The sequence below is a fragment of the Cardiocondyla obscurior genome, linkage group LG02 (genome assembly GCF_019399895.1).
Source record: "Cardiocondyla obscurior isolate alpha-2009 linkage group LG02, Cobs3.1, whole genome shotgun sequence".
NCBI classification, from domain to species: Eukaryota; Metazoa; Arthropoda; class Insecta; order Hymenoptera; family Formicidae; genus Cardiocondyla; species Cardiocondyla obscurior.
In genome coordinates, this window is record NC_091865.1 from 12568121 (window position 1) to 12594986 (window position 26866).

The 26866-nt window shown below is 45.2% G+C and overlaps 3 protein-coding genes across 3 annotated transcripts; 2 read left to right on the forward strand and 1 right to left on the reverse strand.

Annotated features, from left to right (window-relative positions):
- Window positions 1-734: 734 nt before the first annotated feature.
- On the forward strand, window positions 735-7010 carry LOC139113175 (uncharacterized). Its single transcript, XM_070674126.1, has 7 exons — window positions 735-836; window positions 2550-2650; window positions 2957-3108; window positions 3171-3419; window positions 3744-4203; window positions 4613-5119; window positions 5501-7010. Exons 1-7 carry the CDS (start codon window positions 752-754, stop codon window positions 5936-5938), a joined length of 1992 nt encoding a protein of 663 aa, XP_070530227.1. The 5' UTR covers window positions 735-751; the 3' UTR covers window positions 5939-7010.
- A 416-nt stretch (window positions 7011-7426) lies between these two features.
- On the forward strand, window positions 7427-9162 carry LOC139113173 (uncharacterized). The gene is made up of 3 exons (XM_070674124.1): window positions 7427-7829; window positions 8042-8164; window positions 8267-9162. Exons 1-3 carry the CDS (start codon window positions 7636-7638, stop codon window positions 8442-8444), a joined length of 495 nt encoding a protein of 164 aa, XP_070530225.1. The 5' UTR covers window positions 7427-7635; the 3' UTR covers window positions 8445-9162.
- Window positions 9163-11574: 2412 nt separating this feature from the next.
- Window positions 11575-24979, reverse strand: LOC139113085 (uncharacterized). The gene is made up of 10 exons (XM_070673973.1): window positions 23799-24979; window positions 22103-22345; window positions 21548-21715; window positions 20803-20964; window positions 20549-20692; window positions 19996-20203; window positions 19692-19859; window positions 16902-17201; window positions 15199-16270; window positions 11575-11837 (listed from the first exon to the last, which is right to left on the reverse strand). Exons 2-10 carry the CDS (start codon window positions 22312-22314, stop codon window positions 11575-11577), a joined length of 2697 nt encoding a protein of 898 aa, XP_070530074.1. The 5' UTR covers window positions 22315-22345; window positions 23799-24979.
- Between the last annotated feature and the right edge of the window lie 1887 nt (window positions 24980-26866).

Consider the following 26866-nt stretch of genomic DNA (forward strand, 5'->3'; position numbering starts at 1 on the left):
GCAGTCGGAGAGAGTGGGAGAAAGAAAAAAAAAAAGAGACTTAGAACTCGCGCGTCTCCGGGATAAAAAGACCTGATTATCCCTTGTTTTTTTTCTTTTTTTTTTTCCACGGCAGTTCGGCTGGTCCGGAGAAAAAAGAGAAAGATCCGAGAAAGTTCTTAAAGACCGTCGCTATTTCTTCGGGAGGGATCACTAGCTGTGACTCGTCTCTCTCTCTTTCTTACCTCGGAGACGGCTCAAACTTGGAGATTTTTCGTCGTCTTCCGAACTTACAAGGCTTACATGTATATCCTACGCTCCCGCTCTCCGCTTACCCACCATCCTTCAACTTTATCCCGACTTCTATTTTTGCGCCATTCGTCTCGCTGCGTAAGAGGAAATACGTCGTGAGAATCCCGAATGAGCGAGCAAATTTAAAGTGAGCCAAAGGCGAATCAATTTTCGCGTAACTAACGGACTCGCGAGTCCCTCCCGATTCTCCGTCGGCGATTTTTCGATCGCGGCTTTCGAGTTTGCGCCTTGATTTACGTTTAATTATTAGCTCTAACGAGCTAATGATCGCCGAAAACGATCGCGAGATAAGTTCCGAACGTTTTTCATTCCCCCAGATAAGCGCACGTCACGAACGAATTAGCCGCTTTTGTGGCGGGTCTCCGCGATGAGAAGAGCGGAAAATGAGTGAAACCGGAAGAAGAGGAAGCACGGAGAAGCGGACGTGAAGCAAGCCGCGTCATAATACACGGCGTCGAGGATGAGATCGGAAACTGCGCTGTACCTCCTCTCGCTGCTGATCCTGTCGTTCAATGATCCTTCGTGGGCCTCCGCGGAGATCAGAGGTTCGTCGACGCCACTAAGTATCTTCGCTAATTAGCGCTGTAAACGAGACATTATTAGCGGTTATTATCGGCTCATTACGCATCGGCACGCCTAATTGCGGCTTCCTATTTAACAGGCAAATAGCCATCTCGCGGTAGCTATTGCATTTCTTTTCGAGTAACTCACACGCGATATTGTTTGCGACGGTGCGAATGTGTTCGAGCGATTCGCGAATAATTCGATTGGAGGGCGGCTGCAATTCCGGTAGAAGCCTCGGCGGGAATGAGATTGCGCGGCTTAATGAAGTACGAGGGGCGAAACTTCATCGAGAAAGAACGTTGATCACCTTTGTAATGGAATAACATTCGCCTAGATCGAGGGACAACGTGTTTAGCGTCGAAATTGCTGACGAGCGCGAGCAGATTGAACGGATTTTCGTCCTTACGTCCTTTTGCAAAGGAGGCACGTGATATCTCGCGACTGCGATATTTCGAAATTTAAACGCGCTCGCCGTATCTGTGACAATAAAAACACCCGTTTCGGAATCCTCGACACGCTTTCCCCGGACTCGGCGCGTCAAAGGAGACGCTGGTTGATGACTATTCATGTCCCTTATGACGGGAAAATCGTTACGCGGAGAGACGCATCGCCCGAGGGTACCTGATGTAATTAATCGTATGCATTGTCACGCGTTTGTGATACGGATGGCTCGCGGCGATCCTCAGTATCCAACGGGTAAATGATAAGCATACACCTGTTCTTAGGAAACGAAGAAGAGATCCTGCACGTTTCTGAGTCGCGTAAAGAAAAAAAAAAAAAAGGAGGAGAAGAAGAGTGAATTAATTAAATGAAATAAAAATTAATTATACGTAATAATCGCTATTTTTTCTGCCCGTTGACGTTTGTTTACCGCAAAGTAATTTTTTTTTTTTGTGTAGAAATCGAGATTAAATTCCGGTAACGTTAAAGCTTGGAATCGAATCCGAAAGCTTAACTCGATACGGTTTCCGGAAAGGCATTCACGGAAATATTAACGGCGTTAATTAATATCTGTTTAACAGCTGCGTTACGCGAACGCGCCTCGGCCGTGTGTGTGCATGCGTGCACGATATAATTAAGATGACAAATATAGCCGAGTCGAGGAGTAGAAGTACACGAGACGAAACACGATATCGGCAAACCAGCGCCTCAGTTCAGTGAGATTGCTTACATCAATGGCAATTAATTAGCCGGTAAACTCCGAGTAATTTCATTAGTCCGGCGAAGGGCTGAGGATCGTTATATAAACAAGATCGCGCTTTCGTCAGCGAATACCGAAGGGTGTTTCGATTACCGTTTCTTTTCTTCTCCAAAATAATTTGCTTAATCAATTCCGAAAGACCTCGAAGAAATCTTACAGAAGAGTCAAAGAAGAGAAAAAAAAAAAAGGAGAAGAATTAAATATTATCCGCGCAACCGAGCACATCTAAATTTTACATTGTATTTTACTTGCATTTGATGTAAAATATAATTTCTGTCGTAAAATAACGTAAAGTGAGAAATATTAATTATTTAATCGGGTGCGCTTTAGAACAGGCGGGCTTTTCCAAATAAAATTTTCACATTTTTTTCATACTCGCGTTTGCTTTGCTGTAAACGGCAAATATTTATACACGTTACGTATAGTATACATATATATATATATATTTTTTTTTTTTCGTTTGAATGTGACGCATTTTTCGCATTTACAATAGGATGCAATCGCACCATCAGACACTCTGTCGGCTGGATTCGCTGGACGGGAAGAATGGGTCGGTGCGTCGTGCGAATCAAAGCGCCGCTTAAGGATCCGCAGGTTTATCTCGCAACAATCATCTTCAATCACCCGATACAATTTAATTAAAATAAATACTAAAATAAAGTAAAATAAAAGTAAAAAATAAAAAAATAATAAAAAACGAGGTAAGCATAAAGATGTGGGTACGCTTAGCGAGCAAACACAGCAACCGCGACTTTTGTCGGTGATGTGTGTTGTCGAGTACGTTATTTTTGTAGTGATTGGCTCGTTCGTGAATCTTCACGTTCGCTATCCATTTAGTGTTGGTTCGCTAAGTGTATACACATCTTTACAGATTTAATCAGCAATTTGTAACGAATCTAGGTGATCGAAGTGAAAGTCCGGAGGCTGCAGGTAGGCTTTCTGAAGGAGGCGCGGTGCGAAGGGGCGTATTTTCAGTTCTCAGATAACGTCGACGATCCGGAAAACGAGACAACAGGTCGATACTGCGGCCACGTGACCGGAAACGCCACGAGGTATTTCATTTCCCCTTTGTCGATCGCTGGGGCGGCTGTAAACGTCTAACACGATCCCTCAGGCTGTTTCTGCGACGCGGACCCGATTTGACGCTCACCCTTACATCGGACGAACAATTCGCCTCGGCACATCCGGTCATCTTCTCCGCCCAGTTCTCCGTCCTGCCGGTCCGCCTGGCGATCGAGCGTCACCGCGGCTATTCCGCGTCGACGTCGCCGACCTGCCCCGTCGAGTGCACCGTCCGCAACGAGCGCAGATCCTGCAGGCTGACCTCGCCGAGCTACCCTGGCGTCTATCCACGCGGGATTAGGTGCTCGCTATCGACTACTTTGAGTCCGTTAAGCTCGAGCTTGCCGGAATTTCGAACGAATGGCTCGCCGAAATAACACAAGCCTCTCCGCCGAGCCGGCAAACAAGCCACGATTCCGCCTTTTCGCTTCATCGCCATCGAATTATATGGTCAAATATCGAGCGGCCGGTGTCGTTCGAACGTTCCGGCGAGATCAACTACTTTCACACGCTTCTCGGGAGTAAACGGGATAAAATCTTGGTGATTTCGGGGTTCTAAAATAGCCCCGCATCCTCGCGGTGAATATTGAACGCCGAAATCAGTCGAATTTTTTTTTGTTCTCAGATGCAGAATCGCTTTGGAATCGCACGCCGGTCGGTTCAGAATCGGAGGCCAGCCGGAGGATCTTTTCGATCTGATGAACTACAGCGACCAGGAGGGTTGTCGGATGGAGAATTGCGAGGATTCCTACGGTTCGGGGGAAAGGGGCGGACCGTTGGTTTCTCGGGATCACGTCGAGGCGGACGAATCCATTATCGGGGACGATCAATCGGGAAACGGCTGGATTTCCGCGATGAGACGCACCGCGGAGACGAATGGACAATTAGCGAGGCTCAGGCACCACGAGAAAAAGACGATGCAACGTCACGAGGGAAAGCAGCATCACAAAGGGCAGCTGCCTAGGAGAGACGCGGGCGAACCCCGCATTAAATCGAAGATAACGAGAAAGAATCATCGAGGGGTCGTCCCAAGTCGTTACTTCAATAGCGATCCTGAAAGGTCGAGCGGGACAATCGGTAGCGCGGTACGTAGCTTAATTTAAGGAAAGGCGCATTAACGAATAAATAAACCCTTCTCTAATTTCCTAATTAGCTAAGTTGATAATAACAGCCACGTGTAAAATACACGATATACACGGTTCTTCAATCATTATTCAAATCTGCTAATTAATTTGAAAAAGAAATTTAATCTAATTATTAGAAATGACAGATCTACCGCAGCTGCTTGAAATAATTGATATTTAAAATCATATTCGCGGTGCTGAAATTCAATTTTTCAATTTCTATTAATAAGTTGTCGCGATAAATCATGATCGAGACTTTGCGAGCGAGTCTCATTCCCTTTCAGCGTGAGGATTTAATCGCGAAATATATTTGAAAATTCCCGTCTATTTATTCGCCTAGATCGATATATGCCCCGTGTAATCCATTAAGGTGCCAGCGCCCGAATACCTCGGGGAAGATCGATCGACGGCAGACGCGTGCGGCGCCGGTGACTACCTCGCGCTCTTGGAGACCGTGGACGGCCGGGTCCAGGAGATCTCGAGATTCTGTGGCAGCGGTCGCGTACCGCGCACCTACTCGCGTGGGAAAAACGTGATTCTGGAGTTCGTGACGCGCGGCGACGGCACCGTCACCCACGACGGCTTTCAGGTGACTCTGCACGAGGAACGTGTCTCGCGACAAACGAAGCGCGCCAAGTGCGAATTCGCGTATCACAGCACGGGCCGACGGCGGAACAGAGAGAGCATTAGGTCGCCGCAGACCTGGTATCCCCCCGGCACCTCGTGCGTCTACAGGTTCCTCGGCAGGATCACGGAGAGGGTCTCGATCCACATAAAGATCCTGAGAAACGCGGCCGGGAGGCCGGAGCCAGGGCGCCAGAATCTCACCCTCGGCTCTTGTCCGGGCAACGAGATTACTGTTTATAATGGAGCTCAGGTAAGCGCGATAAGCTCTACCCACTTGAATCTTAAGTTCACAATGCCCGGCCTTGGAAATCGCGAAACAAAACGAGACGTGGACTCGTTCCCGAGATTTCGTATCTTCCCCGTTGGGATCTTCCTTTAGTTTTGCGTTTCGCGCGATTAAATAGAGACGCGCTCGCGCGGTTAAACGGATCTCGATTGTCGGTTTTAATTGAATGAATTTCAATTGCTAATCAAATACGCGAGGGAAAGCAGCCAACGATTGATAAAAGATCGCAGCGTTGTTGAAGCGAATTTGAAATTCCTTTCTATCTCGTGATTTACGTTTACCGCGGACCCGTCGCGTTCGCTCGCGAGACAGCTCGAGTTCTAAGAGTCGGTGGCGAAATCGCAGGTAAACGACAGCTTCCTGATATGGTCCTACTGCGACGCGTCTCACTGGGACATCAACAACATCCAAGTACCTTTGACGTCTAGCGGAAACGAATTATTGATCCAGTACTACAGCGCCAAAGGGTCTCACGATGGGCAGGGATTCACTTATGCCATATTCTACCGATTCGTCAAGCGGCAGCGGAACTCGACCGTCGCGAGGCGCAAGTACAAGCCGATCTCCCTGAGACCGGTCAACCTGTCGGCTCTCAACCTAAACCTGACCGACACCTACGACTGCGACAGCAGAATCGGCACCTTTAGGAACTGGTTCGCGATCCTGGCGGTCTTCGGCGTCGTGTCTTTCGTCGGGGCAGTCGTCACGATAGTCGCCCTAACCGTCAAATGCCTGAGAATCGGCTCCTCCGAAAAAACGCTTCTTCAAAACGCGAAACAATGAGAGCCTGGGACGCGCAATTAAGGGCCTCGCGGGTATAATTAAGGGTCTCGCGTCTCCCTTCGCTGATCGGATCAGATATCTCAAGGTTCTGAGATTGAGAGGGACGAGTCTTGCGGGGAACAGCAAACTTCCTCCTCTACGTCGAAATTATTATTATTATTGAGGAAAAAAAAATATGGATATTAGATCTCCCGCCGAGGCTCGTATTCCGGATGCCGGAAGGATCGCGGAAACTTCGGCCCAACTTTTTCGCGAGTCTATTGAACGCGCTTGAACATTCGCGAGGAGAAGACGCGGCGGGGAAGTCGTCGACACGGAAACATGTTAACCTTCGTCGCTTTTCTACGCACGAAGAACGACGTACAACTATTGTATACCGACCTGAATTTTTATACGATATAATATATACGAAATATTAAGTTGCAATAAAATACAGTGTAAGCAGAAAATAATAATGACGAACTTGTACTTTGATCCTCAAAACGACTAATTCAATTTCGATTAGTAATAATTTATTTTCATTTTATTTTTTATGTGTGAAAAACAAAAATATTTTCGTCTGTTATTTTTTTACCTTTACGCCACGAAAAAAATTAGTAATTTAAATGCTTTTTTAAAAATATGTAAATCAATGTGGATTCGTTCTGCGAGACTTCTCATTTCCGATTTAACACTTTAAAAAAAATATTTTTATACGCTTGCAAATAAACGATCGTTTGCTAAATAAATATTTTGCGTACAAACTAAATATTTTAATACATCTGAATTGCCGATTTTTATTATGAGGGACATCGATAATGGCGGCGAGGGGGAGGGGAAGAAAAGCGGTACGCGGACTGAAAGGAAATTGTATCTCACGGAAAATTAATTATAGCCGCTCGTCAACTAAATCTGTTTTGATCAAATCACCTTCGCATTAATCGCTAATTCCAAAATGTTACCTGTGCAGACTCACCTGTCTCAGCTTCCGCGATGTTCCAACTCCAATCAAGTAGGACCAGAAGAACCGCCGCCGTCGTCGTCATCGAGGTCCCTTGCACACACGCACAATCCCTGCAACGCACATTAACCGCACACCCGCAACCCGACACCGCGAATTACATTGCACACGCTTTCGACTTTATACAAAAGATTTTGCGAACTTTGCCGTAATCACGAAACGTCTTTCCAACGTTGAAAAGATCCCGAATTAACCGTCGTCTTGTCTCTCCGATAAATCCAATTAATTCATCAACTTGTTCAAAAGTGCAAGATGCGCGACGATCCGTTACATCTCCGTTGTGGCACCGACAAGCGTCACGTAGCGTAAGCTACACGAAACATTACCGCACTTGTGTACGTGTATCGACGGCAGTTTACTGCCCGGCCGCCATCTTGTTCTCTCTGTCTCGTCCGTCGGTACACTTAGCCGCCGCTCAGAGGTCACGGCAGGCAACTCAGCAGCAACGTTACGCTGCTCGTGCATACGTACATCTGCCGCGCATGCGCGAGAAAAACCATCATTGCGTACGTGTATGTGTGTGAGTGATGGTGTGCGAGCGAACGTAAAAATTACTGAACAAAGTCTCGCGGCGTAGAGACGACGACAATCAACGACAATTGGCTTGCGCGGCAGTGATTATCCGGCGGAGAGGAATTTTCCGGTGGTTCGCACACACGGCAAGGAGATAAAAACGTGCAACACGACGGAAGGAAAGATGTCCGGCACGGGAAACGGCGGTGGCGATGCCACTGACGACAACGTCCCCGGTGGCCTCTCTGAGATCATCAAGATGCTCGGGCTGCGACCGATTACGCGGTGCAACCTCGCAAAGTTTTATGTGCCAGCATACGGCGCCGCCTCGTACATCGCGATGTCCGTCAACGTGATGAACCCTGTGCTTATCGTTAAGTAAGTCAGTCTTCTTCACTTCGGCATGATTCAATCGGTCGCGAGTGTGGCACGAGTCTTGTCTCTCTGCCTCGCTCCTTCTCTCCTTCTCTCTCACTCTTATTACGTAACTGGAAGCGATGCGTGCACAAACATAGATTTTAAGTTGAAAATGTAACTCCCGGTAAATAACTCGATGAAAGAAGGGTGAATAGTATCGATCGTTCTTTCAGAATATTCCCGACAAGGGAAATCACGAATTATTTATTGTTTGGATCTCTGGTTGGCACCGGGTCGTACATCTACACACGTGAACATATGAAGTCAGCACCGGAGCACAAGAGAATTTTGTACAGGTAAGCTTTTGCTTCAGTGAGAATTGTTGCATCTTTCACAAATAAGACTAAATTTATTAATATAAAGATCGAATTGTCATTTTAATTGTGTCTACTTTTTAGTTCTACGGGAGCCGTTTTATTGAGCCTGGGATCAGTTCTACTGTGGGCAGTGATACGTTCTATAATGCCGGCGAACTCAGCTTGTCTCACAGCAGCTGGTATCTGCACCGGAGTGGCAGTTTTGGAAGCCGGGCAAAATTATCTCAAGTTTGTCGACGGACAAGTAGCGAAAAAGTAGGATGCTCCTTTACTTTTTCTATTCCTTTCTTTCCTTCCTAAAGTTTGTACTTGGAATTTGTCGCGGAATGAAATTGGACCCCGTTGAAGGAGACACAGCACCTTTCGAGCGCGGTTCTCTCCCGAAACGGTAAACGGAAATTTTATTCTGCGACAAGAGATTAGGGATTCGAATTAACTAATCGAATCTCTGAAATTGTTCCGAGTGTAAACTATCGGAATAATAACGTGTTTCTTTTCCACTACGAGTTTTGTATACACGAGTTTCTTTTTAAAACCAAAAGGACAAAACAGAAAAAGATTTGAGTCGATGTTTGTGTCGGTATTGAAAGTAAGAACAGTTATGTCGCACGAGAATGCGACGTCGGTGGTTCTTGCATTGTGAATGAATTTACGCGGGTAGCGAACGTTTTGATGAATTGTTCTACACTTGTCTCTTCGCTCCATCGCTCACAGGATCACCAATTGAACATCGCATGTTAAAAGGTGTTCGATAAGCTATTCGTTACGATATAACGGTTATGCACACGCACTTGACCTCAAACGAGGCCCCAATGCTTTCGACGGGAGCCGCAAAATACGAATGTGGTGTGCCCAACAAAAGATGTTTTATAATACTAAGCTGCATAAAAGTGCATTGTAATGTGTAGATAACTTGTCACCATAAATATATGGAAGAACGCATTGTGACGCAATAGAAAAAAAAAAAAAAAGAAGAAGCGATGCAAATGGCTCTCCTCACCTTCCTGATTTCCGTCTATTTTGCATGTTTAACTTCCGACATAGATCAAGTAATACTATTTATATTGAGAATGTCTCTAGTTTATTCATTCATTATTTCATTTATTTATTTAAACAAAATAAATATATATATATATATATTTTTTTTTTCTATACGTGATATATAATTTTTCGAGACTTCTCGGTCGCGCAGTTAACAGTCAGAACAGTTGAGAGGAAGGTGCGTTGATAGCATAAAACAGAAATACGTAGCTCGCTTCTCACAAGGGGACGGCATAAGCGTCCTGAAAGAGGAATATACTTGCTTCTGGGCCTAGCCACATTTTTATGGTATTTCTAACGATGAATACGATTGAACCGGTTGCAAACGTAATTGCGTTTATCATACTTTTCGTTGGAAATATCACAAAGTTATGGTTGGGTTCAAAAGCTGCTGTACTTTTCTATCAGTCCACAGCTGGCCGTCCCCTTGTTGTCTCGCTGAAACGCGTCTGTTTCTTCAAAATCATTATCGTTTATTTACGCGTGCTATTGCACCCTCGTATGATCATGAGCATTAAGCCTGATAAGGCGACTCTTAAACCAGCGCAAACGAATGCAAAGCAGCTCGTTGCAACAAGTTTTCGCGAGTTGACTCACTATCATTTGATTCTTAATTCCTGTCGCGCGCGATAAGATCCCCGATTAAGCTCATTCAGTTATTTACAATTTATATTATTTAGAACAACAGAGAAAAATTAATTCCGCGTAATCGACGTTTTCAAGACTGATAATCTTGTGGCACGAATGTAGGGATCGCTTTCGACCGCGAAGGGCGAAGTTGACGTCGCGAATCGCCGAAGAAATCTCGGCGGCTTATTCCCCGCGACGCGTTGCGTTCAATGCGTCCCTATAATCGCAGAAATACGACAATTTATCTCGTTAAGACGACACTGCGCGTCGAGAGCCATAGACGTGGAGGGTTTTTTTTATGGAGGGTCGATATACACGGTGTCCAGCGAGCTTTTTTCGCTCGTACCGATATTCTCCGCCAGTTTAGAGCAAACTTGTTTTTGAAGAAAAAATTCGAGAGGCCTCTGTCGATTTGTAAATGTTGGAAAATTAGGAGGAACCCCGAGGTAAAGACTCGGTGGATGAAATTTTACACCTTTGACTGTAGTTAACAGGGACACCCTATATAACCGCAAGCATTGGTCGATTGCTGTGTGGTACAACGTACCTCTTCGTGTCTTGACGCTGCTGTTATTGTTTCGTCGTATACTGCAAATAATGACGCATAGTTTTTAACAATAATTCCGCTCAACACGCAGCCTAGGTGTCTCGGAAAGCTTCAAAGAGCTCGCGTTTATATTTCTCTTTTTTTCTTTAAGTAAACCCGATTTTATTTGCCTAAAATCCATTTTGCATAAATTAGTATTGACTCTCGAAACAGTTCTATAGATTTTATCTTGTTGTGACATTAAAAAAAAAAAAAAAAACAAAAACGGAAAATAAAATTTTTATTCAATTTTTCTATAAAAATACGGAGGAAAGTGAAGCCCGAGAGGGCTGATAGTTTTATTCCGTTCTCTTTTACTGCGGATATAAAAAAAAAACAAGGATCGTAGTAAAAAATACGTATGATAATTTATTAAAATTTCTTACTATAAATGCATGGTCTGTTCGGATTCGTTGACTAATTAGGAAGTCGATGGACTGGCTCTCGTGACAGGCTCTGTGTCCATTTTCTTTCTTTCTTTTCTTTCGTATTACTAGGAAACTTGTTTAAATTCTAAAGTACGCCTTCGCATGTTACTATCAATAAATATTGTCGACACTGTTGAGTATCTAGGTCTTGGAGGCACTTAATACATCATGCAGTTATAGATTACCTTACTCGCTAGTACGTATCTAAAAAGAAATTAACTCGGCTCGGTACAGAAATGCAGAGTAAAGGCACACGAGAGCGTCCTTTCCCGATTGCTCGGGCGAGAAATCCTTCGGCTCGCCGGTCAGCGAAAGCGTCGGAAAACCGGAGGTTTCATCTGCGACACGCGGTTTCTGGTTGGCGGCGAAAAAAAATGCCAGCTTATCGTACGCGACGCGAGTTGCAACGCGAGTTTCCCGTTTTGCTTCACATCCGCCAGGAACGCGATCGAAATCCGTCGATGCGCTACGCGATTGGATTCGTGGACTCGCGTAAATCCGCCGGAAAGTCAGCATCGGCTCTTTTCGATACTCTATCTTCCTATTTCCCTAAGTGGTAAAATGCGCGCGAGAAGAGTCCCCTGAGTAAAGGCGTCTTGAGGTCTTCGCGTTCTCCGAGAGATCCTGGTTGCGCTGAGCCCGAGGTTCAGCCTGAAAAGCTCAGCCGCGAAGCTTGATACCTGCGGGAATTTCGAGATCGGTCCCTAACTGTCCCGAGGATACAGCGGGCTGGTCTCGCTCACGTTGGTCGACGGCACCGTCGTCGAGGACGTCAAGGCGTTGGAGAGGGCCTCGGCGATGCTATCGGTGACCTTGTCGATCGCCTCCGCGACCACGTCGTGCTTGTGATCGTGCTCGTGCTCGTGGTCGTGGTCGTGATCGTGGTCCTCCTCCGAGTGCCCGTGTTGGTGCACCTCGTGATCGCCGTGCGAGTGCCCGTGACCACCGTGAGAGTGAGAGTGGGCCGCTGTGGACAGAAAAAGCAGACGTTTCAGGATTTATGGAGTTCTTAAATCTTTAGACCCGTGAAAGGAGCCGGCAGCAATTTATTTAAGGCAAGTTATACCACCTTAATTGCGGAAACGGGGAGTTTGAATAATTGCACTGTCCGCATTTCCGTGCGCGATTAATTTTGCATAACTAATTCTCTTTTTATTTAAAAGATCGACTCTTCCGTCTTTTCCTTCATTCATATCCGTTATATTACTTTGAAAGATTTGCTTGGAGTAAGAATTTTATTCTAGTTGCTTTTCGAATTTTTTTAACATTTAAGTTTTTTAATCTGCAAAAACGCACATTCTTTAATTTCTTTTTCTCTTTTTTTTTTTTTTTTTTTTTTTTAATTATTTCAAATTTACGTGTGTATGTTTTCGCGGAATAATTTGGAGAGCGGCGGATTAATTTTTATCGGCTGTTATTGTGAAAGAGAAAGGATGATTAGTCGGAGCGCGTCGAGGTAATATCGAACGCTGCATTATATTTAATCATTATCGAAAAGTATCTAATCAACAATAATGATATCGTGTGCAACGATAAAGCAAATTGCTTGAAGCTGAGTGTCAGAAGTTTCACAATAATCGACAGTTTCAGTAAACGCTCGTTTCGGCATTAGTTATTAGAACCAGTTATACGTTAATAACAACTATAGCATCTCTCCAAATATATTATTATTAATAATCCAAATTAATTATATAATCCCTTAAATAGGAGACGTAGAGATTTCATTGTTGCTCGATTGTTACCGCTTTTCCGCGATGGTTCTCTCGTTTGTCTCACTTCGCGCCGTGAGATTAACATCGGCTTTATTTTATATATTTAAATTGCTTAATTTTTCTGCGCGCAATACACTTTTTCCGAAGCATAATACGAGCACTTCTCGATCACGTACGTACGGCAAAGGTATGCGGGAGTCGTGATGACAAAGTCTTGCGAGGTCACCCGGCCAGCCGATCTTTGTATACATTTCATCTCTATAAAAGTTAATACGTGATAAGAAAAAATAAATGACGCGCGCCGAGCTTGCGCTATGGAATGTCCGTAGTAGTTATTAAAATAATTATATTCCGCGGCAGAATAATAACTGATAACCCAGGCATAGTTTGCGCCACGCGTTTGATCGCGCACCGTTCGTTTCCACCACCGTCGAGTCGCCTATCGAGCGTAATTAACTTCCACACGTGTGCGTGTACATGCTCGCATCTCCAAACGGTACTCAGACGCTCCGGCGTGGCAATTTCGTCATCGCAAAATGCGTCAAACGGTCGAGAAAGCCGTCGAAAGTCGGTCGGATCGTCCATCGACCTACCCGTCCCGGGTCATTGCCATGGGTGGAGAGAAAGCCTTGGGAGACTATAAGCATATCCCTTATGAACCTCGAGATTCGTCTGCCCGTTGTCGGCACCGACGATCCGCGCGTCATTCCGGCACGTGAAACCCGTGTGTGCCTTGGAAGAAGTGGGTTGCTTCCGCGCGCAATTTGCCAATCATATCGCAGCCAACGCGAGTCGTGTAAAAGTTCGCGTTTCGTGCCGACGTAGGAGTGACGAGCGCATATTTTATGCAGGGTAAATGCTCCAATAAACCGTTTAACGGATACAGTAGAGAGCGTCTAGCCTGATTCCCTCGAGCCGCGGTATTTCGCCTCGCAACAAGCTGCTCCGCGTTCGAATAAATGCTGCTCGTTCAATGCTACCTTTACGTTTCGTTTTTATGGTCTTAATTGTGATATTAATACGTTTCGATTATTATTTTAATTTCGTGGTATTGTCTCGTGAGATCGAGCCTGCCTTGCGCGATGCATTCGCCCATCGAAACTCATTTTACACGCGCGATCTCGTGATCCCACGAGCCTTCCTTATTCGCGCGAGAAGGTCACGATGCAGGATTGCGTAACAGGTGACATCCGCAGAGGTAACCGTTATTACGAGCCATCTCTCCCACCTGTTACTTTCTCGGTGAAATGACACGCGCGCACGATTTATTACTGGATACATAGTAATATATGTATACGATATGCATGCAAATAACCGATCGGGTATCGCGTCGAGGAATATTATAATTAGGCTTCAAACTCATCGGAAAGAATTTGGAATTAATGGGACAGCCTATCAAGCAAAAAGAAAAAAACACTTTTAAGAGGTCGGGGATGGAATTCTTTTAACCATTCCAATCCCAATTATATAATATATTTTATAATACTTAATGCGGCACGTTTTTATACCGAAAAAGCAAAAGAAGAAAGGGCCTCGCTCTGAAGTCGAAATATTCGGTCGTAAAAGTAGAGGCAGCCCGATTACATTATTGATCGCGAAAATAGTAACCGCGTAATCTCGAAAATTATGATTTCGAGCGAGGAGTACTTTGAAAATTACCCGAATAACTTCTCGTTTCAGTTTTAGCCCCGCGTTGAATTTATCAAAATTATAAACCGTGTTTGGCTGAAATCGCAACAAAGTGGCATAAACTATCAAGAGTGGACAGAGTTTATCAATTGACGTTTCGAGATCAACGAGTAATCCAGTTCTTAAGCGCTAACGTGCTCGCGCACTCGTTCTTAGATACGTGTCTCCCACAGAAAGATATATTCGCCGTGTTCGTGCACCAATTTTTTAACGGAACAACGCGTGCCGATAAGATCTATTTTCGCGGCGAGTTCCTAACGAGGCGTTGCATGCAGGAAGAATTTCTGCCTTCTCCCACTTGTGACCTCGATTTTCGGTACCACGTCGGTTCAGGGCGAATCGATAGACAAATTAGACAACCGCCGAGAAATACGACACGTGAAAACGAATCAAGGACGTACCTAGGGTGGGTGGATTTGCCCCAAAACGTGCGATTCTAAACATTTTAATCGGCAGAATAAAAAACATCCACGATCGAGAAGTCGCGCGAGAGCGTTTGATCGACATTCCCGAAGGAGGTAATCGACGTTCCACGCGGGAAAACATTGTATAGCGCCTTAAAACGCAACCAGGAAAAATGTCGGAATTATTCAGGATAAAACTGGCCTTCTCATGAATAATAATGCGCTCGTATATCATGCAAATTCGAACGGAGGAAATCGAGGAGGAGATAGCTTCCGGTGTGCCCTAACGGTGCGTCGGGATGGACTTTCACCCCGCGGCAATAAATCCGCGTGATTTCCCGCTTTGACACGCGGAAATTCGCCGGTCACGCGAGAAACAGGATGGAAGCGGAAACGCGTAATAACCGCGGCCACGAAGGACGACGTTGGAGCGACGACGATAATGCGTTTGTCCGGCGATACGTCGCGACACGCTCCGGTGCGCCCTGGAGTCACGGGGGATTTTTCCGGGAAATGGACTCACTAGCGATCTGCAGGCCCAACATCAGCGTGAAGCCGACTATGATAGCCAGCAGCTGCAGCAGGCCGCTCTTTTCGTTCGCTCTCTCGCGTGCCAGCACCTCGAAGAACACCACGTAGAGCAGAGTGCCGGCTGCCATGCCTTGAAGTATGGTGGGCGTAGGCCCCAGGTTCTCGCTGTCGTTTTTGAAGTAGTCGAGGACGAGCCCGACAGCGATTCCGATCGGCGTTACCATCGAGAAGATCGACAAGTAGCCGAGGATGGTCTTGGTCGACGCGCCGGCTACGTACAGTTCCATGCCGACGCAAAAGGAGATCACCAGCTTGTGGGTCGCGATCGCGGCCGCCAAATACGCGACCGAACTGATGGACGGTTCCAGGCCCACCGCCAGGCCCTCGAATATCGCGTGGAAGGACAACGCGAGCACGGTCAGCAATCCTTGCACCGAAGTGTTCTGCATCATCGCGGCGTGCTGATGATGCTCGTGTGAATGATGATGGCCGACCGGATAATTTAGTTCCGGCATGGCTAACTGTAGCTCGGAATGTCTCCGAATGACTTGAGCTCCCTCGCTCGCTAAGGGAACGGGCAGAACGAACACAGTCGGTAGCACCTTGTCGTCCTTGCCGGCTTCGCGAGGATCATCGAGCTGGAGCTTGGACCGGTTCGCGTTCGCCCGATCTCTGTCGTCCTCGACGTCGTTGGCGTCGTTCCACACAGCCGACTTGGTCGTCGTTGATACGGTTGTAATCGAGCCGTTCGACATCATCGCCGAGCCGGATGGACCCGTCTGATTGTTGTTGCATCTACGCACCGACACCGTCCGGTAGAGCAGCGCCTCCGAGGACTCGGGTTTGCCGGTCAAGACAGCGTGCACGGCTTCCTCGACCAGGTACACGAGGAAGAACCCGCTGCAGAAGAGCAGCTCCGCCAGGCCGAGAGTCTCCAAGTCGGGTAGTTGGCCGTTGGACTGGTGATTCTCGACGCTGGCGCGCACTTCCGGTGCCAAGTGCACGAACGTCGTAAACAGAAGCACGCCGCCGCCGAAGCAGAGCAAGAGCGACGTCAGGAGACCCTGAAGACGATGCCGCGATGCTTTGGGATTCGTTTTAGGACTTACGTTCGTTAAATCAGGGGCTCGGAATAACGATTTTTACATTTTTTTTTTTACCGTTTTGCAATCTCTTACATGAAATGCCAATTGTATAAATTTACAGAAAGCAAATAACTGACTATTGAAAATTTTACTGCAATTTATAGATGCATGAATTTTTCAAATATACCGAGCACCCTATAGCGAGCAGCTACTCCGGAGTCATCGATCGGTAATCATTAATCGAATTGTACGAACAACAATAATTATTATACGTCTCAGCTTTGTGCCGTGCTAGATACATGCCTCGATTCGCGCGTGTTGATAATTGAATTGAAATGTAAACAATTATAAGAGATAAAATTTTTCAGAATTAAAAAACGGTCTGTATGCAGCGTCAACGCGTTTAATAGATACGCAAGAATATCCATTGGTGTCAAGGATTCTCCGCTGGACATCCTTGATATCAACTATTTTTCCGCGCGCGTGACTTCGCGGCCGAAGCTGTCTTCGGCGAACCGATTCGACCCGCGACCGGCACAAAGGCGAGTCTTCCGGAGAGCTGCGGAAGTGGAGCGGGTATCGAGGACTTTCGGCTGTTCCTCGGACGTACTTGCTTGTTCGCCGCGGAGGTCGAGTCGATGCTCGGCGAGGATGCCGAAGTGGACGTCGAGCTGCTGGAATGATTAGACGAGATCGCACGACGACGTTTCTGGCGGAGTCGCCTGGCTCGGTACCGTCCCACCATCAACGGCAGCGTTCCCAGCGCGAGGGAACCGAACCCTAAACCGATCATCGCGCCGATTTTCGACATCAGCAGGACGTTCGACGTCATCGCGTTCTCCATTACGCGCCTGACCGATTGGCACCGATAACAAGAGCGATGCGACGCAAGAAAGAACTTTGCTCCTTTCTACCTTCTTTTTTCTTCTCGTCGAGCGTGTAAAATGCCAAGAGCGAGATCCGCGCGAGACATTGACGAAATCGGCCGGTCACCACTTCACCACCTCTCTCGATCGCGCGTTCCTGACGAGATTCATCTCACAATCCCGCACTTCTCATCGAGGATCCGTTCTTCAGTTCTCGAGGACTCTCGCGAGGACAATCGGGAACGTTCTCGGCGACGTTCGTTCGGACGGAACTGCAAGTTGCGCTGCGAACCCGAGATCGATCAGGTGCGCTATCGATCTAGAGCGAGTCTCGCGATCGCAAACGACGAAAAGCTCCACGCGCCGCGACAGCCGATCGGACACTACTCCGGTCTCGAGAGGAACCCGACTCGATCGGACCCCTCGACCGCCGCACCGTCGTCTTACATAGTACGAGCCGAACCGTTTCCTGCCCACTCCCGCGAACGCTACGCTCGTCCTCGTTCAACGATCACTCGGCAACATGCATACTCTTTCTGGCACCTGCACCGCGGCTGATCGTCCCTCATTCAGTGGCGTAAGACCGGCGGCCTCGCGAGTTGCTCCCTTTCCCGTCGAAATGCACGAAAAGAAAAAGAGAAAGGAGAATAGAACGGGACCGGAAGAAGGGCGCAAAAAGGAAAGAAAAATGAGGAGAGAAAGAATAAAGAAAGTAAAAAGAAATAAAAAATTTTAAATATAAAGAGGCAAAGAAACGAGATCTGTGCTGAATTTCTTTTATCTTTACGGCGTTGTTAAGTACGTCGAGTGTCGGTTACATCGTTGTAACGGGTCCGTAGTTAACGAGAAGCGACGCATAAAGCATTTTCCCTTCTTCACGCCCGTATGAATGAAACAGGCTCGTTGACGGCACTCGGAGACGTCGTCGTGGACAGGCAGTCTATTCTACGTTCGCGCCCACGATGGTACAAACAACATTCGCGGGTCAGACCGCAGGAGAATCCCGCGAGTGGTAACGAGAACGAGAAGAAACTGAGCGAGGAAAGAGCAAAAAAAAAAAAAAAAAAATGGAAGAAGTTTCTGAAAGTTCCGGCGGAACCAACCCTCTGAGTTTCTCGGTGCAGAGCACCGCCGTGCACTTCATAGAAATAAATTTCTCCTAATTGCGAGAGAGATTTATTCAATTTCTATATGGCGTTGTGACACGGATGAGAAAATGTAAAAGTAAAGTGCACTCGTCGCTTTCAAAGCGTGAATTTCGCGATGTGGGCCGCCGAGACGATCACGCCTCTGCGATTATTCGTTGGCTCTAATGTACTTTCACCCTTTTCGCACGAAAAGCGAAAGGATGCCGCCGCCACGGTTCGACGCTTAATTAAACGTCCTCGGAATCGCAAAATTGCGCGAAGTCGATATTAATTATAATCGCAACATTAGTCACGTGGATAACAAATTAATTGCGCCTTACGTTATTATTATTGTTACAGCAGCTTCTATTTTTTTTCCTCACCTATCGCAATTGTCGAGCGATAAATCGCGTGAAGGTCTCGCGTGAGAAGACAGTTTAAAGTGACTCACGAATTAATCAGGCAAACGAAAACCGTGTTTTTCATATCGCTTGCTTTTCCGGTTATCAAGCGGTAGGTCTATTGTCAGCGGGAAAGTTTTTCGCGGCGTGCAAAAATCAAACGTTACATACGGGAACCGTGTCGCGTGAATCACGTCGGCAGGATGTCCTTTGCGCTTCGTGCCACATTCTCTTTCGTCCCCTTTCCCCTTCCGTTCTCCCCCCCCCCTGCCATTGTACCCCGCGGTGACGTGCATTTTGCGCGTCATTTCGAATATATAAGCCCGGACGAGAGGCGCACCGTCTTCTCTCTGGGAAAAACGCGCATACTTGTGCTCCGCGATAAGCTGGCTGTTGACCAGCGACAATAATTGCACATTGAGAATCGATAAGCGCCGGCCGCGTCGGTGATCTTCGACCTCGAACGCACGCTCGAGCATTACTATTACTCTTATTTAGTACACTTGAAAATTACATTCGGAAGGAAAGCCTTTCTCAGGCCTCTTTCTCAACTTGCGCGTTATACAATAACTAAATCCTGCGTTTCTGAAAAATTGCGTTACGTTTAAAATATTACTTTGAGATAAAAGAGTCGTGTCTATTAGCGAGAAAGGATCGCGAATTTCGGTCGAGAATTATCCCGCATGAAAAAGAGTGACGGTTAATTACGAGCAATAGTTGATTTAACGTGCTATCATGTAATAATATTTTTTTTTTTAATCGCCTACTCTCGTATCGTACTTTTTATCGCGTTATGTCTTTTAATATACTTGTGCGATTGATACGGAAAAGGAAGATTGCGCACTTAAACGACAGAAGTGTCGATAAATGCAGAGACGTATCAGTGCGGTGCTCTTATCAATTAAAATTCTATTTGTTGGATACGAGGCGCGTTTAATGGAGCGCGAAGATGGGCGCTTATTTATAGCGTTAAGCATTCCCAATTTTTACGCGCCCGCCGTTATCAGGAGATGCTAAAGTGTCGACGCGAAGTAAAATCGTACTCACTCAGCATCTGAAGACCAAACATCACGAGAAAGCCGACGAGGATCGAAAGATACTGCCTCAGTCCGGTGCGGTGCTCCTGCAGGATCTCGAAGAACACCACGTACAGAAGAGTCCCCGATGCCAATCCCTGCGAGCAGTAAAAAAAAAAAAAAGAGCTACATGAGTACTTCTCTTTCTGTTGATTTACCACACACGGCCACTTCACAGATCGTCGGAATCTCGTATACCTCGAGCGTGAACAAACATTATTTTCAAGAACTTACCTGCAGGATCACTGCCATCGGTCCGCTCGCGGCCGCGCTTCCACCGCCGACGAGTCCCATCCCGATGCCGATGCCGATCGGTGAAACGACGGCGAACGTGCACGTGTAAATCACGGACAAATACGGCTTCGTCCTGGACGCGAGCAGCTCCATGCCGATACAGAAGGCGATGACGAACTTGTGAGACGCTACCGCGAGGAACATGTACCTGCGAGTATAAATTGCTCGTCATGCGCTTCGTCCCGCGCGCTTAACGCTTGATACGTAAAACCGTCACTAGACGAAGTTTAATTAACAACAACTGATCTGAGAAGTTAATCAGCTTAATATCCGTACTTTAAAGACCTTGTATTAAATCTGGTCTTCGAAATCGAAATAATAATTAAAATCAAATTACGAAAACGATTTTTTTTTTTTTCGTTATGTAACGTAACATAAAGATGAAAACAGCGCTATTTAAATAGTACAAGGAGTCTGTTATTTTTTAACGATTAATCCAAGGTAGTCGAGCTCGAGATAAAAGTTTAAGGTCGTATTCGTAATGCAGCTTTACCAGACTTGTCCGGATGAGCTCTCCAAGCCGATCGCCAGCCCCTCGAACAGCTCGTGCACGGATAAACCGAGGACTATTAATAATCCTCTCAGCGAGGTGATCACCAAGTCATCGTCCATTATCGCCGGTAAATGGCTGTGGCCCCTATAAATTAAGAGAAGATGAAGTCTCGTGGTTTCCACGGGCTGGCGAAGTGTCATCGGCACGTTGGCGATGATACGAAGCGATTGATAAAGCCGAGCAAACAGGCTTACGTGTGTGCGTGGCCGTTGTTGGCGCACGGCGGCGGAACTTGACCGTTCTCCACCAAATCGTTCGTGCTGAGGTTCACGTTCTTCTTCGTGTCCTGCTGCTCCGCCTGCCGCTTCCGGAGATACGTGTGCACGGACTCCTCCACTAGATACATGATGAAAAATCTGCGGGAGAAATCGACAATCAATGCTCCTGCTCCGAAGCGCGCTACCTGTAGATTTGATTGATTTTACGTCGTTAAAAAATGTAATATAATTAAAAAGAGAGAAAGCACGTGTTACGCACTGAAAGAAGAATATATTTGCTTTCGGAGTCACTTATAATTTTATTTATTTTGTCGCTAAAATTATTAAAAATAACGTTGCCATTATGTCATTTATTTTATATTTCCAGTCGTGAATATGATAAGCTTAATTTTATGTGTTATCAAAATACGTATAAAATTGTGGCTGGGTCCAATAGTAACTATATTTTTCTTTCGGCAAGTGTGCGTTGTTTGTGAGTGGCGTTGTCAGTACAGTCAATCAATTCGAACGATATTAATGGCCTCATAATTGTATTGAATTGAATGTAAAAGTCGTTATCTCCATCGCGATATGATCGATCGGTACCTTTAAATTGCGCAACGTGTGTAACACGTTGCTTTCTCTCTCTTGCTGAAAAGACCAGCGAAATAGCATTCCACCTCCGCGGAAGCGATTTTTTTTTTTTTCACGTACGCGTGATGACGTCAAAAGACTGACTCACCCGGTGCAGCAGAGCAATTCCGCCAGCGAGACGTTGAGCTGCGGCAACTTGTTGGACTCGACGAGATTCTCTACGCCCTCGGCGACCTCGGGTACCAAGTGAAGGAACGTCGTGCTCAAGAGAACGCCTCCGCCGAACCCGAGCAGCACGCTGACCATCCTCGTCGATCTAGGCGCGATAAAACGTGTTTATTGCTGGTGATTTAACTCGTCAATTCGGCCGCATTACATCATCGACCATAAAACGGTATCGGCGGGATTCGTGATGTACGTTGATCGTGTCGTCTGAGGATTACAGCTCGCAAGCTCGAATTGTTGCCTCTACGTCTACGCTATTCGCGAAGTACAAATTTGGACTTTCACATTTATCTCGCGGCGGTAAAAGTTTTCAACAGATAAACGGCGTATCAAAAGTCGTTATCGAGATCGCTGTAACTTACGAAGATGTAAATAGTTGAACAATACGTTAAGTAATTCTCTTGAAAATCGTTACGATAACTCTTATCGCGATTAATACGCTGAGGCTGTTTTCCAACGTTTGAGACGGTATCTTTACCTCGGATTTTGACCGCTCATATCCCACTTCAGCGACCTGGCTAAGAATATCGGTACGATGCCCATAATCGTGCTGACGAAGCACAGAACCACCATGGTAACAGCCTTGGCAATTAATGCATCTTGTTCCGTGTCTGGACTCGATAGGTGTTCGTCGGGAGACGACGTGTCGTTCACTTCCTCCGTTCTGAGGAAGGTATTTATTAGCGACATGGTCCCTTCAATTTTTTCGATTCCTTTTTTTCTGAAAACCCAAGAAATAATAAATTAATGATAAATTAATTAATTATCAAGCAATAACTGGTGTCGTTGCACACTTTCGTTTCGCCGTGCTGCACATTCAGTCGCAGTAGAACTGTGTATGGATGCTGCCGAGTCTGCTTGAAACTCCGTTAAAAAATACGTGCGTAATCTTTTTTTTTTGCACAAAGGCTTAGTTAGACATTTCTCGCATATATTTCTCAAAGTTAGCAGTTAAAATGTCGACTCGCGCATTTTTCATATAATTTTATTTCTCTTCACGACTTCAAGATATTTTGTTAGCGCGCAAATTCTGTGTTAGTCTATTAGCTTAAAATGAAAAAGAATATTTTCTCACATCTCCGAAGATAATTTTCGAAATTCAGGAATTTTTTTTATAATAATATATAATAATGAGAAAAGTCTCATTATTACTTTTATCTTACCCAAGAATATCATATTTTTTTGCAGTTAAGAATTGAAATTTTTTTTACAATATTATTACGACACTTGTTCCACGCTTCTTGGATTTTATTCAATGATTATTACGCGATAGTGTTGCTACTTGGCAAAGAAAGATTATTGTTATATATCGTGTATGTCCAGAAAATAGAATTATTAATAATCTGCTGACTAATCACTTTAGTAAGAGATTATAGATTTCATTAGATACAATATTGTCTATTCATTCAAAAGTTTCACTCAATAGTGTTGTCAGCTAGCTTTTATTTTTTTTATCCCACGTATTTCTAATGTTTCTTAAAATTAATAAACCTCAAATTAGTTTCATTTTTTATTTGTATATTAGCTCGAGTCCAATTAAACTCTCACATTTTCACTTTCGAAGAGATAAAAGATACACAGATAAAGAGTTGACTGGAAAATTACAGTCTTTCAATGTACTTTCCTTTGTCATTGATATAACAATTTCAAACATATCTAAACGGGAAAACAGATGGACCGCTTCATTAAATATTGATTGCGCGACAAAAGTTTTACTATCGCGCCACTTGAAAATTTCGATAGCTTTCGTAGCTTGACGTAACTTGTGTCTAAACTTATGCAATTTATTTGATTGAACGTGAATACATTTAACTGTAAATTTGTCGGATTTAATACTCGGGTCTTAATTGAAAAGAGAAAAATTAGATTGCGTCAGCGGCAACGTAAAATCGGAGCAAAAACCAATACAACCCGGTGTCAGTGAACGTGTCGGGCACGATTTCTTGGAACTTGATAATAAAATTTTAGAGTGATTATTTGAAGTAGTAAACCGCGTAACACTCGAGTCATTGCACTTTATTGCCAATTACTGCAATATATTATGCAAAAAGCTCATTTAATTATGATTGGGTTCAAAGCCAACTACGATTTCTCTCAGTATAGAATAAAGTTCGCGATAGAAATTACGTCGATTACCAATAAATTACATTAGGCAATTAATACCTCGCCTCTACCTCTTTTTCGTGACGTCCTCCACGAGCTTTTCTCCTCGCGATGGCACAGCAGCCCGTTTCTCCCCAAATTCGGCACACGTTCGGAATACTGTATAATTGCGAGAGCCGGCGCACTCACTAATCGCACTCTTTTCCAGTCGACGTATATATACAGTGTGCTATTCGGTATCGTCATCCGATCTCTTCGCGGTCGTCACGTCGGCGTCGCGATAACACTCTCGAGGATGGAAGCGAACCCACCGCCGGCGCGGCAACAGGCATCTCCACACGTCCAAGTCTTGCGTATACGAATGCGAGATGCCTGGTCTTGGTCTCTGCGTGAGGGGAAAAAAGTGATAACGATCGCGTATAGTCGAAGGATAAGGAATCGATGCCAACAAAGGACGGCGTTTTCATTCTGAGATCGGATGACGACCGACTTTGATGCAAAAAGGAAAAATTTTCTGCATATTTGTACCTTTTTTTAATTATCGGGTCGATTTAATTCGTTAATTTATAGTATCGTTACTGTAATCTATTGGGAAATTTGTATTTTCCTTCGAGTTGCTCCCCGATACAAATTTGCTGATCGGGATATGTGTTTTCTCGAGAAGAGGCGAAAGGAAATCGTTGCGAAAAGCTCACCCGAGACGTGGGAATCGCCCGATCGTGCCGATATTTTCCGCTCGTGCCGATTCAGTGGCGCGATTTAACGGTGTCCGCTCGTTAATCAGTGCTCGGCTCGAGCAATCGGCGCGCGAACGAACAACGAGAACGCTCGCGAGAAGAAGTAACGGCCTTTGAAATGCGCGGCAGTGCTAGGCACCGGGGAATCGAATGCAGTGAAAGTGCAGCGCGCTGTGACCCTCCGGCAGGGGAAAAAAAAGTCAGAAGTCATCAGGGCGGGGAGGAATTTCTGTGTCGTTCAAGGTAAACGTTCGAGGAGATCGATCGTTTATCTTGGAAAGAACGAGGAATTCGTCAATCGTACCATTGCCTTTTACCGTGACGTTTCTGATTGTTAACACTAGAACTGCCAAGCTCGTAAAAATTAAATCTAAAGTTGTTTTCTCTTTAAATTACGGACTCAATATTTTTTATTAAAATTCTAATTAAAATAAAAATGAAAAAAAATAATAAGCCAATTAAAGTTTAAAGTTCTATACAAAATATTTTAATATATAAAAATATAAACTATATCGGTGGTTCCAGTGTTAAGATCGAAGATCAGACGTGAAGCTCTCAGAGAATTAAATTCATGAGGATAAAACAAAAAAAAAAAAAATGTATATATTCGATTCGTTACGAAATTAAGCCGCTTGTTAATTAATTTTCATTTATGGGCATGTTTCGTCACCTCGATTAGGTTCAGGTGTTTCTTTTTCTCCCCCACCTATTCTTCGCCACTCCCTTTCTTCGGGCTGTTAATCTACATTTAAACAGCTGATATCTCCATCCCGATACTTTAGGATTACGCAATGGTATAAAGAAATTTCACATGTAAATACATATGTTGGTCAAGTACGCCGCCTGATCGTAGATGCGATTATAAGGACTTCCGATCGACGTCTCGTTGATTGATTGACATCTCCCGATGAATTTCAACCGCGTAAACGAACAACAGCTACTTAACATCGCGAAATAAAAGATAACGGATCAGAAAAGATACTTATTTGACGCTCGGAAAATTACTCTCAAAATTTTTTCAATTGCCAACAACAGCCGCGATCAACCTTTCGCCTCGCAAAAATCGTGAATCTTCTTAGCGTGTGCTCTTAATTTTGATCGAATTCAGAAGCACACGTTAATTAGATTGACAATTTTTACAACAGTTGCAAAGCAACTCTTTTCCGCTTTTTCCATCGAACGCGGTTAGTAACGTGTCGATTTATTAATTAGCGATTAATTTTATTAACGCGTCACATCTCAGCAGCCACGGCAGCCATCGGTAATTAGAATATTATTCATTTTACATTAACTACTTTCAGTTGGCCTCGGTACGAGCATCGCGTTTCGGATTCTGTCGCGATTAAGTTACAGCTGGTGGAGGCATCGCACGCGCACAATGGATTCGGTGAGAACGTGACAACTTTTAAAGGCTGACTCGGCGACGGGGTCAATTGTAGTGGCCGATTGTACGGTTTCAAACGTAATGAGAAGGCGTCGCACGTACCTTCGCATTAGCATTTTGCCGGCCGGGTGTTCCCGCGAGGCGCGGGGAATCCCGCTGCACGAGGAAAAGTATTAGGAAAACCGCGAAACTGCGTTCTTTGCTGCGCCAGGTATGCAATTTTTTTTGCAGTTACCTCCTCCAATATTTATCTCTTGAATTAAAGAGCGCGAGATAATTTTAATCTCCGCGTCTGATATGCGTGTACATCGATAAAAAAAAGAAAGACCCTCGCGTTTTTTTTTTCCTTCTTTTTTTTTTCCTCACTTTCGAAAAGCAACAGGCGCCGTCGCGGAAAACGAGAAGCATTTCGAGTTTTACTCGCGCTTTTCGGCCAATATTCCGGAAGAGCCTTCGCAGAGTTTCAGGAAATTCATTCTCGCTCAGGAAGTTCGCAGAAACTTACGAGTTGAATTTTGACACGCGCATGTTATTTAATACGCAAACCCGATACGTACTATTGTCACTTCTCTCAGTTTGAAGTGTACACGCCCGCTCGGAACGTCAGTTATCAATATAATTCATGGACCACATCCGGATGCTTTTGACCTATCGTCGATTATCGTCACGTCATCAGCAGCAAATGTCATTAGCAGATTATGCTAATAATAGCGGACCAACGGCAACGTCTTGCTCGCCGCTTTGACGAACTTTACTGCAAGCTGACAATTTACACTTGATTCCGAACCGATTCCCTCGGGATCCTCACGTAGTAAAAAAAAAAAAAAACTCAAGCGTCGCAAGACCTCACCAGAAATTTTTAGTTTAAGAGACAATCCGCCGATTGTTTATATACATAGCGCGACGCATGAATGGTCCGTGCTCCGTAAAATATCTTTTTCCACGTTCGAAGCGCGTCAAATGGCCTTTTTCTTTTTCCTACCTGAGTTCAGGAGATCCGTGGTCTCTTTACAAAAAG